Below are 22,725 nucleotides of genomic sequence, written 5' to 3' on the forward strand. Positions count from 1 at the left end.
ACTCGCCTAAAGGCTCGTGCAATTACAACAACTTTCAAAACATCACTTGTGTTCTTTTTTTTTCAAATTGTACTCGAGATCGTGCGATTTCATATACAAATTCAATGCAATATTACACAATAAGCAAGCTCCTTTTAGAGATCACTCTATGTTTATGTGATTTGTTGCTTTTGTTACTCATATATTACATATAAAAACATTTTCATTTGTAATTATTTATTTATTTATTTATTTACTAGTCTTTAATTAATAATTAATAATAACAATAATCTCTAATCAATAATTAATAATTTTTAAATATTTATACATTTTTTCAAGATTGTAAAAAAACGAATAGAATTTGTCCATTATTTAAATATGAATATGTTAATATATGATACTTACAAAGAAGAAGGAATTATGAGATGAAAAACTGACTAATAAGGAAAATTGAAATATATATTAAATATATAACTATGTATCTTTATCTAAAAATCTACGTTAATAAGCTAAAAATCTAAATTTATAAAATGGCGCTTTCAGCAACCTGAATGTCTAAGTCTATGTTGTTTATATCATTATAAGTTCTTTTTATAGTCCTTTAGCCTCGTAGACATACAAGTGCAGATCTTAACAGAGAGAAACAAGTCTTGGCCCCAATCCATGTCATTGTTTTTGTGGTACTCTTCACCTTTCTTTCGGGCTATCAGTTCAGCAAGCCTGATGTGATATGTTTTGCATTCTTTACTCATACCTCCTGTTGTACAAAAGACAAGGGGAGTAAATGTTCCATGTTCGATTTCGTTTACTCTTTCGGGGTATTTCCGCTTCTTGTCATTTTCATGTAGCTTGTAGATTTTGGGTAGATCTAGATCTTTGTACGTATCTGCATTAGGGTGACAAACCCTTACGTCAAAAAAGGCAGAACGTTGCTTCTCCCAGAAACCTCATTTGTAATTTGTTGCTTTTGTTATTTACAAATTACGATTAAAAACATTTTTATTTTCATGCAATTGAAACGAAATCGATAAATTAAATAAGCTTTTCAAATTTAAATTAAATGTAATTGGATTTTATTAGAAATTTTACCATTTAAATTCACATCTACTTGACTTTCTATTCAGTTCTTAGTTAGATTAATTCGGTTGTACATTGGGTAATCTGAAATTTTTTTTGAAGAATTGGGCTTCCTGGGTTACCCAAAAAAATTTTGGGTTTTGGGCTTCCTGTGCTGGCTAAAAAAATTTGGGTTTTGGGCTTCCTGGGTTACCTAAAAATATTTTGAGTTTTGGGCTTCCTGTGCTGGCTAAAAAAATTTGGGTTTTGGGCTTCCTGTGCTGGCTAAAAATTTTGGGTTTTGGGCTTCCTGTGCTGCTTTAAAAAAATTTGACTTTTGGGCTTCCTGTGCTGGCCAAAAAATTTTGAATTTTGGGCCTCCTGTGCTGGCTAAAAAAAATTGGGTTTTGGGCTTCCTGTGGTGGCTAGAGAATTTTGAATATTGGGCTTCCTGTGCTACCTAAAAAAAATTGGGCTTTGGGCTTTCTGTGCTAGCTAAAAAATTTTGACTTTTGGGCTATCTGTCCTGGCTAAAAAAATTTGGGTTTTGGGCTTCCCGTGCTGCCTTACAAAAATTTGGGTTTTGGGCTTCCTTTGCTGACTTACAAAAATTTGACTTTTTGGCTTCCTGTGCTGGCTTTAAAAAATTTGGGTTTTGGTCTCCCTGTGCTGCCTTAAAAAAATTTGCGTTTTGGACTTCCTTGTCCTGGCTAAAAAAAATTGGAATTTGGGCTTCCTGTGCTGGCTAAAAAATTTTGACTTTTGGGCTTCCTGTGCTGGCTAAAAAAATTTGGGTTTTGGGCCTCCTGTACTGCCTTTAAAAAATTTGGGTTTTGGGCTTCCTGTGCTGGCTAAAGAATTTTGAATTTTGGGCTTCATGAGCTACCTAAAAAAAATTGGGTTCGGGCTTCCTGTGCTGGCGAAAGAAATTTGGGTTTATGGCTTCCTGTGCTGGCTAAAAAATTTTGGGTTTTGGGCTTCCTGTGCTGCCTTACAAAAATTTGACTTTTGGGCTTACTGTGCTGGCCAAAAAATTTTGAATTTTGGGCTTCCTGTGCTTGCTAAAAAAATTTGGGTTTTGGGCTTCCTGTGCTGCTAGAGAATTTTGGATTTTGGGCTTCCTGTGCCACCTAAAAAAAATTGGGCTTTGCGCTTGTTGTGCTGGCTAAAAAATTTTGACTTTTGGTCTTTCTGAGCTGCCTTAAATAAATTTGGGTTTTGGGCTTCCCGTGCTGCCTTAAAAAAATTTGGGTTTCGGGCTTCCTTTGCTGACTTACAAAAATTTGACTTTTGGGCTTGCTGTGCTGCCTTAAAAAAATTTGGGTTTTGGGCCTCCTGTGCTTGCTAAAAAATTTTGACTTTTGGGCCTCCTGTGCTGCATTAAAAAAATTTGGGTTTTGGGCTTCCCGTGCTGCCTTAAAAAATTTGGGCTTTGGGCTTACTTTGCTGACTTACAAAAATTTGACTTTTGGGCTTCCTGTTCTGGCTTAAAAAAATTTGGGTTTTGGTCTTCCTGTGCTGGCTAAAAAATTTTGACTTTTGGGCTTCCTGTGCTTGCTAAAAAATTTGGGTTTTGGGCCTCCTGTGCTGCCTTAAAAAAATTTGGGTTTTGGGCTTCCTGTGCTGCGTTACAAAAATTTGATTTTTGGGCTTCCTGTGCTGGCTAAAAAAATTTGGGTTTTGGGCTTTCTGTGTTACCTGGAAAATTTCTTGGTTGTGGGTTTCCTGTGTTACTTTGAATTTTTCTAAAGTTTGGGATTCCTTGGTTACCTGGAAAAAATTATGGAAATTTTTTTCGTTTTTGGCTTCCTGAAAATGTTTTTGGGTTTTGGGCTTTCTGTGTTCCTGGAAAATAATTTTGGTTTTGGGTTTCCTTTGCTACCTGGAAATGTTTTGGTTTTGGGCTTCCTGTGTTACCTGGGATTCTTTTGGTTTTGGGCTTGCTGTATTTTTCCAGAGAAATGTTCTCTTTTGCGTTGGGTTGAACAGAAAGAATAACTAGTAATGATAAAAAGGTAAACCGTGAAAAGATGAAGAAACTTACTGACGTTTCGGATGCTAGCCCTTTGTAGGATATCTGAGTCTTGTCCAAGTAAAAGCGAGGAAGAATAACTTTGGCTTTTCGGGTACCCTGTGTGTTTAACCGACTGCTTGCTCTTGGGTACCCTGTGTTTACGAAAGGAGACAAAATTAATATGACAAAAGCAAAATATTATATTGGGGAAACTAAAGTAGACTGGGAAAGCTAAAGTTTACGTTTTGGACTGAAAAGTTTTAAGCCTGGATCTTAATATGGAATTGATATGTAGCACTCTGACAGTACAATGAATAAAATAGAGGTAAGTCGAATGTAAATACCAATAGTGTGGAATAAAAGTAACCTAGCTCTTGTAATCTTGCTTTTATTTGTAATATTTGGGTTTAGACCGAGTTTTCTTTCGGTTAGAATGGGAGATTTTTGTTGTTGACTCATATGGATCAATGTTTCTCGACTACGATTCAAGATATACATTATATATGAAGGAACTAACGAAATTTTACGAATGTTATGGAACACATATTGATATTCGGGCTCAAAACTGCCTTATAAATTTCGGCTCTTCGAATGTCTTACCTGTTGCAAAGTCTCCACACTTAACATGATAATGACTGTATAGAACTATAACTTCTCTTGCACGTGCAACATGGTCGTTGACATGTCATTTACATGTATGATCACTAGGCCTCTGGAGATATGACAGTGAAGACTGTAGAAAACTTGTGGATTCTCACATATAATAAGGTCAAGTCAAATGACTCTTCTAATTTGGCATTGGAAGGTCTTGAAGCTACATGATTTGCCCCCACCTTGTTCTATTATGGCAGCTACTACCTGAGATTGGATCAAGTGAGGTTATTGAATGAAGATAAAACAGAGATAAATAGAGTTTTGCTATGCATAGGATGCTTTGGAACTTAAAAGTGCTGTATTAATTAATGAACAAGGATTTTGATCGTTGTGTATGAGAATGTGTATGAAATATATATTTGTACTGCGGTTGTAATGTGTCAAATTGAGCTGATCCTCATTTGATCATTGTTGGTCATTCGGTGTGGACTGAAATATTTATTGGTATTATTTATAAACAAAATTTTAAATGCCCATTTCTTTGAACAGTTACTTGTACCTGAGATTGAGAATGAGTTAACTTACTTTGTGTGCAACACCTGTATACATTTTTATTTAGCATGGGAGTTTTGAGATTTCTGAGTACTTTGTATCTTGGAATTTTCATGGCCAGCTTGAAGGTTTGTTTGATTGAAGTGTGTTACATGTGTGGTAGAATAGGAGCTCATTGAAGGCCATGGAACCTATTCCACTCTGAAGATTCAAAATATTGAGGAACATGAATGCTAACTTCTTCAATTTTGTCATTAATGGATTGGTTGTTATTGTCTTTTTTTCTACTGTTAGCCTTGGGTACCTGTTGGAAAAACAAGGGACTCAACAAAGGACTGCATGTGCCAGTTAATTTACTATCTTCGTCAGTAGCTTGGTGCAGATTGGACAGCATTGGTTTACTTGTTAAAAACAGGATATACATGGAAACTTAATGAGGCAGTCTTATTGCACCTTCATTATTATCCAGTTGGCTCAGTGGTAAGAGTGTCAGTCCGTAGTTCAAGCCTCAGCTGGACCAAAAGAACTCAAGAGAAGGTGCTGCCTTTGTAACTACATCTGTAAATGGTTAGACTTTCAAGTCTTCTTGGAGGGACTTTAAACCGGACCATAGGCCCTGTCTTCGAACCCTTCCTAACCTGCAGTAAAATGTCCATTTTTCCATTCCACATAAAAGAACCTGTTGAATTATTTGTGTAAGAGTAGGTGTTTTTACCCAGTTCTACATCCTATCCCAATTTGGAGACATAATACTAATCCACTAATTAACAACTCACTCATGATTCTTAAGCTGCATGGCTGCTCATTACACCTTAATATGCAGCTCGTAAAGTCCTCCACTGTCATAAATGTAAAGAGCATTGAGAAGTTGTAAAATGCTCTTTATAAGAACCTCCGTTATTATTATTATCTGGACTAGAGTGCACACCATGTATCTGTGAAATAATAACTAGCCATGCATGTACGTTTAAAAGCTGTATTATTTTAGTTATCAACTATTAATAGTTTTAAACTAGCCAAGAAGGTAGAGATACATTATTAGCTTTCGTTCCCAATGTTCTGCCCCACCAATATCCACTATTTTATAAAATAATAGCAGCAAAATATTTGAAATTAGACAAGACATTTTTGGTTTTGTTTCAGAGATTTATGGTGTGCACTCTCTATGACCAAATCCACATTCTGGAAAGTCACATAATTTGTGTTGATTGGGAAGGTTCTTGGGAAAATCAAGGTAAAATTTTAATTTTCCTCTGGTTTTCCTACCTTATTTATTTCCTGTTGAAGCTGTGATGAAAAGAAATTACTATATGTTACAGCACAAGCACATGAATACATTGGTATATATATGTTGTAAAGATATTATCAACCCTTATGCAACTTCCTTGAGATTGGCCTTAAAGTGTATATCAAGGATAAAATTTTATTCTCAAAATCACATGTATATGTGAACAGTGTAGTAGTATGGTTGCAGTATTTTGGTACGGGGTCTTCTCTTTGCAAAGATATAACAATTTGAAATATCAATATGCAAATGATATGATGTAAACTCCAGAATGTGTTACATTTTTGCAGTGCGATTTAGGACAACTAAGTGTTATGAAGTGAAATAGCCCAAAGGTGTACAAAGCCATATATTTCAGTTATAAGGATGATTTGCAAATGGAAAAAAACGCATTACTTTTCACAATAGCATTTTTGTGTAATAAATATATTAGTCTTGCATTTATTTCATCTCATTTGCATATTGGTATTTCAAGTGTTAATAGATCTCCGAAAAGAAAATTTCACATACAAAAATACAATCATAGCACTACACTATTCACATAGTGATTTTGAAAAAAAAAATCTTGATATAATTTAACTTAATTAATAATATTTCATTGGAGACACTGTCATCACATAGCATATTATTTATGGGCAGGGGGGAGGGCTATAAAATTGCTTTCACCTGACCCCTTTTCATTTATTGTGAAATTTTCACTATGATATATTTAGCTATCATTGCCAGCTCCACCTTGACATTGATAAAAGGATGGTATCTAGAAGAGAATTATTAGTTATGTTTATAATTTTTCACTAGCTAATCAGGGGACTCAGAAAAAATTGAACAGGAATCAAACCTGTGACCTTCCAGATACCGTCCAGGTGAGTCTGTAATCAAGACAAACTAGTAGGATTTCCATCCATTTTAGAATGGCACAAAGGTATGATAATTGCATGATGGAGGTCAATAACGAGCAGCGTTTTATTAATAATATTGTCAACAAAGATCATAAAGTCTTCACTACCAGAAAAGCAGGAACAGGGAAAATGTTTTTCAAAAAAAAAAAAAAAAAAAAAAAAAATACCAAGAGTATCCCAAAGTCTTGAAAGAAAACTTCAGATAATTTGTCCCACTGGAATGGCCCTTGAGAGCTACTCAAGTTATCTGAAATGGACTGAAATCCTGCTGGTTTCTCTTCTTCCCTCTCCCCAGGTTTGTTGTAGCAAATGACTGCTTCAACCCTGTCGCTTGCTTTTGGAATTTTTAAAATGTTAATTAATTCAAAATTTTTAATCATGTCTCATCGCAGTGCATACAGAAAAAGTTGAAAAGAAGCTTAAAGGAAAGACAATTTATTCAAGAATCAACCATCCATTTTAGATCGGTTTAGTAATTTGTATAATATTGAGCTCCAAGTGAGGGTCTATGTGAATTTTGGTGGCCGGAGTTGCACACCTTTCCATTTATTATCAGGGGCAGATCCAGGATTTTGTTCAGGGAGGGGAGGGGAGGGGAGCTGCACACAAATTTATCCCAGGGAGGAGTGCATCCCTTAGAATCAAAGGGAAAAACAGTATTTAGTTATCTTTGAAGTAGGGACACATAGTCGAACCAGGGAGGGATGCGCACCCCCTGCACCCCTCCCCTGGATCCGCCACTGATTATACAATCAAAAACAATTTTGACTCAAATCAATATAGGAAAGAAAACTATTTTGTATAGCAAAGATTGCGCAATAAGGGCAAGTTTAGTGTGTGCTAACTGTTGATCCAAAAGGGGTTGTTCCCACTTGATATGCATAGCCTCTTTGATTTTTAACTACTTATCAGTTTGAACAGAGTCGATAATTGCAAAGCCACATTCTGAGTAAGCATTTTGACAGTCTGCCGAGGCTTTAAGATGTGTGAGGACATGAGAATTTTGGTCCCCTGAGAGATGTCTTTTGATGTGTGTTTTTAGGTGTCGGCGAGTTTCACCAATTATAACAAACATTACAGTTTGCACATGTAAATTTATAAATAACCTGCCTATTTTGCAAGTGGTGGCAAAATACGAGCTTGATATCAATGTTGGTACAATATTGTCTCACTAATCTGCTGATCTTCTTTTGTGTAATGTTAGAGAACTCACCAATAAAAGAGAGTTTGTAATACCTTTAAATTAGATGTAGGATTCAAAATCTTATTTAAAGTGCACATGAACCCTTCGACAATACTTTCAGTACTGATTCTACACGAAGTAAATAGTTGAATGGTAAAATATTTCTTGATTTGAGTGATGCGTTTCTAAGTTATGAAGGTTTATACTTCCAATATGCTAATGAGTGTGACGTCTATTAAGGCTTAATCAAATATACAAAATCGAACTGGTTCATAGAAACAGTATTTAAAAAGCATCATTATTTTACTCATGGTTTACATGAAAGCTATTTACAATTTTTATTTTCAAAATGGCCAGCATTTAGTATTACTAGTTACAACAAAAACACTCAAATACCTTACCTGACGTCATCATCATTAACATATTGGAAGTATAAACCTTCATAACTTAAAGACGCATCACTCAAATCAAGAAATATTTTACCAATCAACTATTTACTTTATGCAGAATCAGTACTGAAAGTATTGTCGAAGGGTTCATGTGCACTTTAAGTAATGCTTGATGGTTTTGTCAATAAGACCTTGCGGATAGAAATTTTTTTTATGTCAACATGAAAGCCTGGCCAAGTGTTATTGAAAGAAAGGGCAAAACATTATGATCTTGTTTCTCCATAGTAAATTTGATGTTGTTGCATGCTTAGAATTATTAATGTAGTCAAAAAAACTTTAAAGCATCCATTTTGTTTTTGAATAAGAAAAAAGTGTCATTAATATATCTACGGTAAAACATTAAAGAGGATTCCTTATAGTTATTGAGCCAAATTTCTTTATGGTGTCCCATGAATAAATTGGCCAATAACAGGGCAAGGGGAGAACCCATGGCCACTCCGTCAACCTGCTCGTAATATAAACCCCGGTGGGGGACTCCGGGAAAAAAGTACCAGGGATGCTCGTCGGAAATTTCCAAAAACACCCCTAAAAGATACCAGAAGTCTTTAAAAAAGGGCGTGGCTGAATGACTTTTAACCTTTAAGAGATACCACAACAAATAATAATAAATTTCATATAAAAGGCACCTAGGAAAAGCCATATCGATGAGCGCTTCTCTCCTTTTACAACACCCTAAGAGATACGAGAAAAATGCTGATTTTCAAAAATTCGCATTTAACACCCTAAGAGATACGACGAGCATCCCGGTACTTTTTTTCCCAGAGTCCCACCCCCGGGATAAACCACGAAAAAGGAAATGAGTACCCGTTGTTGCTAAGGTAAATAATCGAGTTCGTCGATTGTAATCTTAATAGATCAGGATTACCCTTTTTAATGTAGCGAACTGCAAGATCAATGCTTTCTTTCACAGGAATATTAGTAAATAAGCTTTCTATGTGAAAAGATACCATGAAATGATTGTTGGCGTATAATGAATTGATTCCTTTGACAAAGTTAAAGCTATCAAAAATCAAAGAGGCTATGCTAATAATCGAGTTCGTCGATTGTAATCTTAATAGATCAGGATTACCCTCTTTAATGTAGCAAACTGCAAGATCAATGCTTTCTTTCACAGGAATATTAGTAAATAAGCTTTCTATGTCAAAAGATACCATGAAATGATTGTTGGTGTATAATGAATTGATTTCTTTGACAAAGTTAAAGCTATCAAAAATCAAAGAGGCTATGCTAATAATGGAGTTCGTCGATTGTAAACTTAATAGATCAGGATTACCCTCTTTAATGTAGCGAACTGCAAGATCAATGCTTTCTTTCACAGGAATATTAGTAAATAAGCTTTCTATGTCAAAAGATACCATACATACATACATTTATTGAGGCTCCTTTTTACAAGGCTTTTCAGCAACAATATAGATAAATATAATATAACACTAATATAAATGATACTATTATAAGAATATAAAATATAAGAATATAAATATAAGTATATACAATTATAATCAATATGTAAATTAAACTACTTTATTGAAACTAAATAATTAAAAAGTCGTTTTCTAAAAATTTTAGAGTCATTTATACATTTTAAGTCTTTCTGGAGACCGTTCCAAATTTTAGCTCCGCGGAACGCGAAAGAACATTGGCCCGTAGCTAGTCTACATTTGGGCAGATTCAGATCCCCATTGAATCTGGTCGATCTAGTGTGGATTTGAGATCTATATATAAACTTCTGAGTGAGGTAATTAGGTGTTTGATTGTGAAGGCATTTATGTACCATTACACAATCATTGAAAAATAACTTATCTTCTATATTAAGCCACTTAAGAGACTTAATCCCTTTGGATATGTGATCATATTTCCTGAGGCCAAGGACTATCCTTGCCGTGTAATTTTGCACCAGTTGCAGTTTGGCTTTATTTGCCCTAGTGGTATTGCTCCATATTGTAGAGCAATAGAATAATTTAGTAAATATAAATGAGTTCATGAGTAATAATATTGTCTTTCTGTCTAATAAGTGTTTAATTCTATTGATTCTATTTAGTTTAAAAAAACAGTTTGAAACAGTTTTTGTTGTATGTTCGTTGTAACTTAGGCAACTATCGATAATAACTCCCAAGTCTTTAGCGACAGGAACAGCTTCGATCTCTTTTCCTAACAGTGTTGCTTTGAGTGATGGTAAAGTTTTTGTGAGCTGCGGTACACCAATAGTTAGTATTTTTGTCTTATCTGGGTTGATGAGAAGCGAGTTCATGCAGCACCACTTTGCAATTTCTTTCAGATCTTCATTTATACCATGAAATGATTGTTGGTGTATAATGAATTGATTTCTTTGACAAAGTTAAAGCTATCAAAAATCAAAGAGGCTATGCATATCAAATGGGAACAACCCCTTTTGAATCAACAGTTAATACACTAAACTCACCCTTAATTATTGTGTAATCTTTGCTACTCATAATAGTGTTCTTTTCTATATTGGGCACCAAATTCTCATGTGCTCTCATTAGCTAAATATATAATCTAGGTTATATTATTACATCATTAATATCCACTGAATGATAGTGGCATGTACGCCGAAACATGTTTGGAAAGAAACTTGTTTATTTCTTAAAATTGTTTCTTCACTGCTCATTAACAAATCATGAAGTTACCAATCATCTACTATAAGTTAAAAATGCAATCATTACCTTTTCCTCTTTCAATAAGCACTAAAAAAGGCAATTTTCTATTTTTAAAATAAGAAGATATAACTAGCCAAAAACTAGTATCAGCTGTGTTGGTGTTTCTAATGAAACAGTAATGATAAAAAGGTAAATTATACACCCTGAAAAGATGAAAAAACGGAGTGAAAGACGAAGGACTAGCGTCTTTCACTCCGACAGACTAGTGTCCGAAACTTCAGTAAGTTTTTTCATCTTTTCACGGTGTATAATTTACCTTTTTACCATTACTGTATCTTTAAAATAATATATTTTTAAAAGGTTGTTGCAGACATTAATGAAAAAACAGCCAAATGTTTGAGTCATCTTTTTATAAGCAAATATATTTTCTAGCATCGTTAGGGACTAACATTGCCTACTTATGTAAAAAATTTTTTTTGATTAATTATTATTTGGGATTGTGTGTGACTGTGTAAAAAGCTGAAGACGATGCTCTCCACCTACAACAAGCTCTCTGCTGTCTGAACATTTGGAGTACTTGTAACAATCTTAAATTTAATGTATCCAAAATGTAAAGACTTTACATTTTGGATACATTAAATTTAAGATTGTTACAAGTACTCCAAATGTCCAGACAGCAGAGAGCTTGTTGTAGGTGGAGAGCATCTTAGTGCTTTAACTATAAACTTGGCTCCACCGACCTGCATAAAGTAAAGGACGAGAAAGATCTTGGTATAACCGTCACTTAGTATACACTCATTTGGAATTCACATATACACTGCATGGTGGCTAAAGCTAACAAGCTCTTGGGCCTGTTGAAAAGGATTTGCTCCTTTTTACCTGATGTTAATGTTCGCCGTACACTCTAAATTATCCCTAGTTAAATCACAACTTTGTTATGCCAGTGTTGTTTGTTCTCCTCACCACATTTCTCTCAAGGCAAAAATTGAACCTGTGCATGCAGCCTTGAGCTACTAGATGGATTTTAAAGGAAATGATAAGTGATTCAACATACAAGGAACGTCTAATAGCTCTTAAGCTCGTACCATTATGTCATGACCGTGAAATTAAGGACCTAATCTTTTTTTATAATTCTTCATATGGTTGTTCCTGTATTAATTTCAATGCTTTTGTTGACTTTATACCACACGGATGCTCTAGAAACTCCAATAACCCTAGTCTCATGCTCAAAATACAAACTTGTAAAACTTCTTCTTTTCCAGCCTCCTACTTTAATCGTATTATTAAACTTTGGAATCTTATATGTAGTGATCCTTCATCTAGTTTAACCAAATTAATGTTTCCTCATTTAAGAACTTCGTATCCAATATAATTATTTTTCTCGTCAAAAACATTTTTGACATTCCAGTGTACCTGGTCAGCTATTAGAAAATGTTCCTGTCATAGAACTTAAATAGAATGAAACAATTACTTTGTAGTTTCCTTGATATATTTCTTTTAATTTTGAGGGGAGCTGCCTCGCATGGGTACTCCATGCACATCCCGTTTATGCCTCTCCCCTTTGGTTTTCTACAGCCTCGTTCTTTTCTTCCATTTTTGTAATTATTTTCTCTTGTTGATTGTAGATTGCCAATAAAGCTGTTAAATTAAATTAAATAAGATAAAACAAAAACAATGTGTTGGAGACATTACACTCTGGATTGCTGCCTTGAAATTCAAGTTTAAAGTTGATCTATTGTATTAGTAAAGAAGATACTTGTAGTGATATCAAGATACATCACTAGCAAGAGAATATGAACTAAGAGATCGGAGAAGGAATCCTACCTATATAGCCTTGTAACCATCATGTGCACAGTTTGATGCTATTTTTAGCTTGGAGATATTTTGAGCGTGTTTTTGTTGTGGACATAACGAAATATGGCGCTTTTCGTGTCCTAAAACTAGGCATTAAAGGGAAGCATGATTATCGTGTGGGCATGGTAACAAGTTCAAAATAGCATCAATGATTCTAAAAATAACATCAAAGTGTGCACGTGAAAGGGCATGGGGATTCCTTCTCTTAGTTCATTTTCCCGTCACTAGTTTTAGATTACAGCAAGTTTCTTGGTGATTATTATTATCATGGATTTAGTTGTCACTAGTGTAACCACAGGAAGCCCAACCAATAAATTTGTAAGTGACTATAAATGAACGTTTTATAAAATATATATACCTTTTGAAAGATTTTTTGGGAAGTTAACTCTGAGATACATGTTCTCTGTTTTGCAACAAAAAATCTTATCTTAAAAAGGCTTGCCTTTTTGTGGGTTTTTTACTTGTCCAGACAAAATACATTACGTAACGTATTGGTCTGTACTTACTGCATGTACAGGCCCTTAGCAGGGGTAAAATTATTGGGGGGAAAGGGGGGGGGGGCTCCTATCAGTGTCTATTAATTACTCACAAATACCAATGGTAAAGTAAAGAATGCACAACTTCAACAACACAAACACTTTGAAACTTGACGGACCTTGACTGGAACATGTGAATATTCTTCACAAAATCGAGACTAAGCCTGAGTAAATGAGTCCGTAATCAAGAAACACAGCCGTAATTTGGAACTCGAAAAGGGTCTATCATTAGTCTGAGTTGATTTCGATGCTTTAAAATGTTTTGATGTGCCTTTCTTGCTGAACTTGCCAAATGACCTCTTTCTGTTTTCTTTAACAGACAAAAACGTGTTTGCTATCTAAAGACTAAGGGACCATTCATTATTTATGCCAGGGAGGGGGCTGGCAAGAATTGGGAGGGGGTCACGATAAATTCAGAGGACTCAAGAGGGGGGTCAGCAGAAATATGGCAGCAAATTTGAGGGGTCATCTAGTTTTTGTTGTCAGCATAATATTAATAAAAAAGTTTAGTAAAAGGAAACAATCACTTTCTTTAGTAGAAATCTTAACTATATTAGCTTATACTAAGTACACATAAATACAATTTTTAATCAGTAGTAAATCATAAATCAATAGTATAAGCTCAGTCTCAAATACTTCTGACTGTTCGTATGCCGGCGTAGAATGGTTAGAAATATAAAAATTGTTCATTGTATCTTGATTGCGTAGATCGACGTGGAATAACGTCGATAACTTGCTGAAAGCCTTCCTCATCGTTGCTATTGCTTTCTATAGAGTCCTCACTACTTTGATATGCAATCACAAGGTCATCCTCATCACTGTCACTCTCTTCACTACTGCTTCTTGATGATTCAGCGTCTTTGGGATCTTTCTCAGGCAGAGTACCAGTGTGATTGTCTAGTCCTACTCCTCCGGCACTGCAGACGTGTGCTAAAACCCTTCGAACTTTATCGGGTTTTTTTTTCTCTAAGTGAGAGATTAAAGTGCTTTAAATATTTTTCTAGCTCTTTGACTTTTAATTTTTGGATTGCCCCAGTCTTAACGAGAACGTCCCAATCATATTCCTCAAAATGCTTCTGCTCCCTCTTCTGACGCTGCTCTTTCCTGTCACTTTCTCGGATATTCTTTGTTCTTGCTAAAGTAGCTAGATGAAGTAAATAATCCTCTACTAATTGCTTTTCCACAATATATTTGCTAGAAAACAGCGATATTGCTTCTTCGTCACCAAGTTTTAATGTGCCATCCTTGAATGCTGCTTTGATGTTGTGCCTAGGTTGCCAGTCATCTGGAGGGCGAGATTCATCATCATGATCGTTATTACCATAAGAGTCGAACACATCTTTGTAGTGAAACGTAGGTAATTTGGATGTGTCTGGCACTGGTCTAGGAATGCAACGCATTGTAGGACTAATCCATTCTCTTTCCTTGCATTCTTTACATGGTTCTCCATCAGAAGAAGTTTTTGAACAGTCACCTTTGAGAAACTCAAGGTAGAGTTCACCTTGCTGGTAATGTTTGTCGCGAAAATCAATTATTTTCTTAATGTACGCAGCACCTGGTACTTCCTTTTTCTGCTCATTACTCTTTGAAGAATATTCTTTTAAAAAAGCTTGGTTGAAAAATAACCCCTCTTCTTCAAACAGGCAAAGAAAATTAAGCAGAACAAGAAAAAAGCAGAAAGAAGAAAGGCAAAGCGGCTAGAAAACTCCATATTATTTTTGAAGTCAAAACTTATTAAAGCGAATTCATTAGACAAGTTAGATGACTGCATCACAAAGGATATGCTGCAGATTGAACAATTAGAGACATTAAGAAGAGATAGACACCAAAAAGCATTAACTAAGTTACTTGAAAATTATAATTGGCATGCTGATGCAAGGAAGTGTGTTATGGTTAAGCTTACTGAGTGGGCTTTGATATACAAAGAAAAAGAGTCAAAAGAAGAAGAGGAGGAAGAAGAGGAGGAAGAAGAAGATGAGCTTGAGGAAGACAAGGAGGAGCTTGAGGAAGAGGAGGATGAGCTTGAGGAAGAAGAAGGAGGAGCTTGAGGAAGAGGAGGAGGATCTTGGAGAAGAGAAAGGAGTTTTATTTGTTACTAAACCAATTCATTTCATTTGTTATTTAAAAGAACTGTTGATCGAGCTATTTAAATAGAAGAATGTTGATGAAAACTTGTACTTTAGTTAATATTTAATATTTAAGGGAAGGAGGGGGGATATGTAAATTTCCAATAACCTCTGTAGGGGTCACGAGCTTTTTTCATTACACTATATTGGGGCTGGGAATTTTTTTTTTATTATTTCAAAATATTGCCAGCCCCCTCCCTGGCATAAATAATGAATGGTCCCTAAGGGCATCCGTTTAGAATTTGATACCCACGAATTGAGTGTTTTCTGTTTCCTTTTTGCAGGTAGTAGTTTTTCTCTCGACATCTTACTCAACAAAAAACTTGCGACTGAAATATCCCAGCTTTGTGAATTTCATTTACAAATGCCAACTATGTGAAGTCTTTTTTGGAAAAATGAGTCGCCTCTATCAATTTAAAGATAATAGTTTGAAATTTAGCTGCACATTTACTTTAAAAAAAGTTACGAAATCATTGGGGGGCCCAGACCCCTCCCCTCCCCACCTGATGTGCTGTGCTGTACTTGTTATTGGTCTCTTATTATTTTATAAGTTACATATTTATGTAAATTAAAGGGGGACTAGCATGAAAATCTTTGGGAATTTAATTCGGCTGAAACTTAAATGGAATAATTTAATAATAACTAGATAAAAAAATTTTCTTAATATTCCAATGGGAAATTTTACAAATTTTTATAGATGTCTGTGGCATCATACACTCAACGCTAAACATCACTCCATACATTTTGTCGTAAATACCTTCATGTTTTACTTTAATTCTATTTAAGCCCTTTAAGGTCCTCTTATTAGCACTCCCATATATGGACTATACGAGGATGATACGCTGAACAGGGTATGGTTTTTTGAGCTTCTTGTCATAAACAGGGTATGCAATTTCACTCAAATTCCAAGTTCTTCCTGAGTTTCCTGTCATATTCAGGGTTTCTACTTTCGTATTGACCGAAACTGGTTATTATGGTCATCGAAAAAAAACAATATGCGAGCTGACATGATAATTGAAACAGGAACACAGTACAATTAATTAATATATCTTTTGTCATTACAAACAGGGTCTATAATTTTGAGTTTTTTTGTCATAAACAGGGTACACCTTTCAGAATCCCAGCGGAACACCCCTACCCAAATCCTGGCGGAGTTGCGGGCGGACCCCCCCCCCCCCCCCCCCCGGGCCTCTTAGGGACTTCATGTCCATAACTTGTGGTTAGAATCATTTTATGGCCATTTCTTTTCTTCAATACTGAGTATAAAATGAGAAGATATTTTGATTACAAAAAAAATCACAGATTTTCACATAAGACTATGGTATAACTTTTAAGCAGTGCCATGAATATTGTGCGAAAAAAGATCAATTGCTTGAGAATTTGTTTACTAAAAAATTGATTAAAATTGGATTTGAAAGAGCCCATTGAGAGATAAGACCTCAGGCACCTAGAGTATTAAAATAGCTTTAGCTTTAATTTTTTTACATTACGTAATGTCCGCAACACTAAATATTTTGCAGATTATAAGTCTGCTATGATGAAAATTGGATTTGTAAGAATCCAATAAAGACCTTAGGCACCTATGCATTATTGCTAGAATATTGAAATAGCTTTAGCTTTAATTTTTTTGAGATATAACCTATAATGTCCTCAACACATATTTGGCAGTTTAAAAGTCTGCTATGATGAAAATTGGATTTTAAAGAGTCCTATTGAGAGATAAGACCTTAGGCACCTATGCATTATTGCTAGAGTATGCTTCCCCCTGGATTAGGGGTGGTCAATATTCAAGCAACGCAATATTTTTAATATAGCCTTCAGGGTTCCTGCATTTCATTACCAAAATATTTGAGGAAAAATGAGGGATTTGAATTGTTTTTAATGTGGAATTGGCCATTACAATTCGTTTGGGCAGTTTCTCTACATTTAAACCTAACTGTAAAACTTGAATGAAAACAAACTTGGAATACATATTATGCAAATTGAAAATTTACTGTTTATTAGATTAATATCTAGTTGTGTAATAATTATAGTTTTGAAATCTTTCTTCAATCGCTAAACATTGTAATCATGAAAGTCTTTTTGTAGTTTTCAAACTAAAGAATCATTTTATTATGTACTAAATAATTTAGAAATGCTTTTCTGCTGTGAAGTAAAAAGCCAATAGTAACTTTCCTACAAACCCAATATTCTTCCTGGAACTATAAAGCTTAAAAATGTAGAGTTTTTCTCTGTGTTTTTCACAGCATAGCAGGGAAATCGAAGCAGCATGCTTTTGAAATTGACATGCAAAAATAATTTGTTTTGAAAAAAATAGGAACACAATCTCTTTGTACCTAATGATCAAAAAATAGGGAGCATAAAGTTACAAATGTACATATATTTTATAGCCAACTATTAGAGTCATGGTAGTAGGGGTTTATTTTAGTGGTTATTTCAGTAAAGAAACAAAAAAAGTGACGATTTAAAATGGAAATTTATCAAAATCTTTTGAAAAGACTTTTTTCCCCCTTGTGTTAGTAAAATCATGACGTCATCACTTTTTAAAGACTTTTAACTAAACATTAAAGGTAGTACCGGACAGAAAGAATTCATACATGAACTTGTTTTAAATAGTCCTTTAAAGATGTTCAAAAAAGCAAAAAAAGGGTCACCAACTTGGTTCTCAAGTTATAAGAGATTGAATCAGGGGGTTATATTCACATGATTCAGATTTTGTTCCAAATATACCTACTGAAGGTTTTGTATGAAAAGTGAAGGATTCCAACAATCAAGAAGCCTAGTCGAGTAATCTAAACGATGGGTCTTAATTTCATCTAGAATTTCAAGTTATAAAATTTATTTGAGGAGTTGCAAATAAGCTTGAAACTGAATTCTAGAAGCAAAATTATTGTATGCAATTCTGCACCTCAAAATATGTCCCTGGTTATAACATGTCTAGAATTTGGAATTAGCGAGTATTCATGCAGCTTTGCAGTGAGATGTTCTAATAAAAACAGGTCTTACCTCAAAACCTATTGAGTTTGGTAAGTCTGTTAGTAGTAGAGATATTGTAGTTCAATTTTCGGTGCATAAAATATCAATTATTAGCTAGTTCAAATTTGAACAACATTAGAGTCGAGCTGGAGTACAAGTCCAGTAAATGGTTCGAAAATTCGAAAGTTCGAAAAGGCTAAGTTGGTTGGTGTTTTAAAACAATTAACATGGGAAGAAATGGATTTCAGCTCTAGGGTAAGTTTCACAATACATGCAGTAAATCAGCAGAGAAACTAATATTGAAATTTTTGGGGGTTGCTAAATTGCGAGTCTGCGAGCCTGAGTCTCTGATATGCGAGCCGCAAGCCTTTTTTAGCGCCAATAACATATTTTCGCGCCAAAACATGAATATTATAGTCTAGAATTCAAGATTGAGGATGCCTGTGAAAAGGTGAGTAAAGTAAACTCTCATTTAGTTAGAAATCTGCTCAAAAATATTGGATTTTTTATCTTAAAAATCCTTTAATGACCAAATTATAATAATGTCTCATAACTGAGGAATTGCTTTAGAATTTCAGAGTTTATGCTCTCAGAGCTGGATATTTTATGCCCAATCGATACTTCTGAGCAACCGCTAGAACTCGAACTGGAGTATTGAATTACAAGACTTAACAAAAGAATTTGTATAAAAACTTACTTGAATTCCACTTATTCCTGGTCCTTCAAAGTCATCAATTTGCTGTTTAAGATATTTGTTGTTTTGAAAAAGGTTTGATAAGTTTTGTTATAATTATGTCATTATGGCCTAATCCAGTAAGTAAGATACATTTTAAGTTGTAGAAATACATTGGATGCTCAATCCATAAAGTACTATCCTTTTGAAGGTATACCACTGACCTAGCCTTCCAATTTCACTGGTGGAATTTGTTTTAGAGGTTTAAACCAGATAAATAGGAATGTGTAACAACGTTATTCACTAAATTAAACAGGACGTAGAACTCTTGATCATTTTTAAGTTTGCAGTAACTTAAACGGCGTCATAGTTATAGGAGTTAACTTATCTCCCAGGTTTGTGCATCCACCAGGTAGGTGAATATGAACCAGATAGTAATCTCCTACAAAAAAAAGGTTCAAAATTACGAAAGTCGTATGCTTAGACTGAAGGCTCGCAAAATAGGCTTGTGGCTCGCACACAAAGGCTCGGACTCGCAGACTCGCACTTTAGTTAACCTCGAAATTTTTCACTGGATTACTTTCACCTGATGTTTTTGGTTTACTGTGTTAGTGTTCAGTTGGCTAGACAATAAAGCTAGACACATGAAATGCTGGCTATAACTTCAATACCGGTACCATTTTTGATATATTCACGAGAGATATGCATATTATAATTTATTTTAATCGACTCATGAATCACAGACTCACGACTCATGACTCATTGACTCACCGGACTCATAAAACAGACGACCTCATTCTTATAAAGTCATATATTTTGTCAACAAAACTGACCAGCAGGTCAGGCAATAAAAATCTTGGCTTGTTTAGAAATACGTTCAATTTTACTTAAAAATTTGCATGAAATTACGAAAAAATATCTTTTCAGGTTATAGGTAGGTAGTCAAAGTAAGATATTGTTTAAGAAATTAGCAAAGGTTCGGAACTACCTTAAGCTTTATTATTTCTTTTAAATGCATGGCAACCCCTACTTTTCTAACCAAAATTTAACAACCCTTTGATACATTAAAACAATTTACATGGTTATTTTAAGAAAATAATTGATTCTCAGTTATTAGACATACTTCTGCTTATGAATTAAGGCAAATTCAGGCTTTTTTATACATGTACCTACAGCAAGGTCAGTTATAATACTTTATACTGTGACAGAGTCAAAAGACACTATTTCGGACAGTAATTATTTAGTCATAAATCTATATTTTTAATTAGGAATGCCTCGTGTACACATAGGAATGTAATTCTTTAGTTAACTGTTTGCGTGGAAAATGCGTAAGCAAGAAATAATTTCCGTACGTAATTACATTACAGTAAGTCATGCCTAGGTTTGGCGCTTGTTTACGTAAGTTCGTGTTTGGGACATCCTGTTTGCGCCTAGGGCGTGCAACATTGCGTAGGATGTGTAAGGTCTTAAGAATGCAGGTTTTCCCATAAAAGTAGGCCCAAACTAAGCTTAAATCAGTGTAGTAAAAGTTCTTGAAGACGTTGCACATATCAAGACAAGGAATTCTCTACGATGTAAAGGTATGAATCTTTGAAGCCTTTTACACTTATACCTAGGATAGATTTAGGACAAATCTATGTTAATATCGTTAACTAGTCGTTATATTTTATAGCTTAGATTATTTATATATTTGTTAAGCATTCGTTTCATGTTGTTGTAATGCTAGTCGCATTAGCGCGTAATTTAGTACAAAGTTATTCACGCAGTAGTAATTTAGTAATCACGCTGAGTGTATCTTGTCTTTTAAACTCTTTAAAACGTTTACTATAGGATCGCTACCGCCTTACTCGCTTGTTTAACCTTTTTACTACGATAAATAGCCTTAACTGCGGGATAAAAGACCTTTTCTTTCCAACCTTTAATTTGTTCGCTACTTAAACTCTACACTCAAGGTCATTGTCGCGACCGCGTGTTCAGTAAACCGTGTAATTCTTAGTTTGTCATAAACAAAGGTTAAAATACTTACCTAAAGCCATAGTTAACCTCTAGTCAATTTTTCCTATTGCTTTTTCCATTGGTTTAGTTCATTTTAAACGGTTTACCGACTTGTACATTAAACTTTGCAACCTAGTAATTTTCACTCGCGTATTGTAAACACTGCTAATCAGTATGCAATATTCAAATTACCTGTGACGTAATTTACGTATTTCCGTTTCTATTTATATCCAGCAAAACTGTATTTTATTCATAACTTTTTAGCTATTTAGATAAGCTACAAATTTATTTTATCTCATTGTAAATATTTTTCTTGTTTTCATTAGAGATATCCTGTAATCTCGTTCCCGTTTTTTTTTCATGTATTGTAAAGTTGTGTGAATTTTTCAATAAATTCTTTTGTCAAAACCACTTGCAATCTGATTCATAGCTGAGCGCCTTGCCGCCGGTTACAATACGTTCTACCCATCATGCATGAGGCCACTCTAAATTGCTTTTTTTCCCCAGGAATGATAATAATTACAGACAAAATAAACTGTTCCATAATCAATGTATAATTGATCATGAGCTAGATGGTTTTTCATTTGAAGAAAAAAAAACAGTTAAAACTTGCAATAGCGATTGTTGAATTTATACTGGAATATGTGTTACAATTAATTGATATGATGGCTGAAAATAAAAGTCAGAATATATGTGGGGCTATGCTAATAATGATAATGGGATTCTTCTTCCACCAGATTCCAATTAAGAATGTACATGCACATATTCGACAACCTAGAATCTTGGTCTTCCGGTTTGTGTGTTACTAGAGCCTTTAACTTTTTGCTGAGAAGGTTCTGGTTACGAGAATTAATGAGAAACAAGTATTGAAATCAGTTGGATTTGCAGTTGAATTGTAAGCGATCCCAATCATATCCTGAAAAGCGTATACGTACCGCACCACATCCTCATAAACTTCAATCTAAATAAGTCTAAACAAGTCTGGCATGAATTTTAATTCATTCCAACTTGGGAAAGTTTTTTAAAAGGCCACTCAAATAAAGTCTATTAAAAAAGCATAGAAACACCATAAGTGGAAAATCTTTCCAGGAACATGTGCTATCTTTATTTGACTTCCAGTTACAATAATATCCATTCTCGAGGCCATAGGTTGTCATATTTTGAGGTCATGTAGCCGTAAAATGAGAATGGTGACACTCATTTTTTATTGCATATTTGAAACACTCATGGTACAATAAAGGACTATGCAATCTTTGGGGGAAATGACATTTCTCCTTCTATTTCAAGGGAATCACCTTAGAATTGCGGTCTTGAGGCCCCCATCCATGAGGCCCCCAGCGTATACCATGACATTGAGACTAAGGACGGCATAATAAATATATGATCTTGTCATGAGTTTACATACCTTACTAAAAAGACCTGGCAAAGATAATAGAAACTTGGATGCTTGGCGACCTATCAGCCTTATCAATGTGGACGTTAAAATGTGTAGTAGAGTGCTAAGTAATACAATGGCTAAAGTTTTGCCTTTACCGATGAACCATTAACATAATTTGAGATATTATGGATTATGTAAAACACAAAGACAAATATTTGCTGCTTTTTGCAGTGGACATTGAAAAGGGATTCCACTCCATCGATTGAACATGATTTTATCTTTGCAGCAGTCCTACATAAATTTGGCTTTGATGAAAATGTTATCAAATGGGTGAGAATTCTTTTGCATGATAATCAAAGCTGTATCATTACAATGGTAAAACAACAGATTTTTTAAAGGTCCATAGAGGAACAAAACAGGAGACCCTATATCTATCTCCCCTTATCTTTTTATACTAACCATAGAAATCATGGCGATCATGATTCGGAGTTGTAATGACATAAAATTAAAGGTGTGAATATGAAAGGAAAGGCAAAAAAGTCAGTTCTTTTTGCAGATGAT

At 34.6% G+C, this 22,725-nt stretch overlaps 1 protein-coding gene and 3 long non-coding RNA genes across 7 annotated transcripts in view; 1 reads left to right on the forward strand and 3 right to left on the reverse strand.

Annotated features, from left to right (window-relative positions):
- Window positions 1-314: 314 nt before the first annotated feature.
- Window positions 315-22,725, reverse strand: part of LOC148904759 (uncharacterized) — a 32,261-nt gene continuing 9,850 nt past the window's right edge. Inside the window, exons 3-8 of one of the 4 annotated variants that reach the window (XR_016118821.1) lie at window positions 4,500-5,482; window positions 4,229-4,396; window positions 3,650-3,907; window positions 3,080-3,201; window positions 2,734-2,805; window positions 315-736 (exon numbers count right to left, since the gene is read on the reverse strand). This is a non-coding gene — a long non-coding RNA (uncharacterized LOC148904759). Of the gene's footprint in view, window positions 737-2,733; window positions 2,806-3,079; window positions 3,202-3,649; window positions 3,908-4,228; window positions 5,483-22,725 lie in introns of all 4 variants that reach the window. The other 3 variants (XR_016118822.1, XR_016118823.1, XR_016118820.1) reach the window with 3 other exon arrangements.
- On the forward strand, window positions 3,127-6,957 carry LOC148904760 (uncharacterized). The gene is made up of 4 exons (XR_016118824.1): window positions 3,127-3,374; window positions 4,490-4,732; window positions 5,341-5,429; window positions 6,772-6,957. It is a non-coding gene; the product is annotated as an uncharacterized LOC148904760 (long non-coding RNA).
- On the reverse strand, window positions 13,585-15,730 carry LOC148904761 (uncharacterized). The gene has a single exon (XM_089024775.1). It carries the CDS (start codon window positions 14,414-14,416, stop codon window positions 13,964-13,966), a length of 453 nt encoding a protein of 150 aa, XP_088880901.1. The 5' UTR covers window positions 14,417-15,730; the 3' UTR covers window positions 13,585-13,963.
- On the reverse strand, window positions 19,028-21,142 carry LOC148904762 (uncharacterized). Its single transcript, XR_016118825.1, has 2 exons — window positions 20,818-21,142; window positions 19,028-19,233 (listed from the first exon to the last, which is right to left on the reverse strand). It is a non-coding gene; the product is annotated as an uncharacterized LOC148904762 (long non-coding RNA).

Source organism: Actinia tenebrosa, unplaced genomic scaffold, assembly GCF_029948245.1.
Source record: "Actinia tenebrosa isolate PJP-AT-01 unplaced genomic scaffold, QUT_ActTen_1.0 PGA_scaffold9__36_contigs__length_13948895, whole genome shotgun sequence".
Classification (NCBI taxonomy): Eukaryota; Metazoa; Cnidaria; class Anthozoa; order Actiniaria; family Actiniidae; genus Actinia; species Actinia tenebrosa.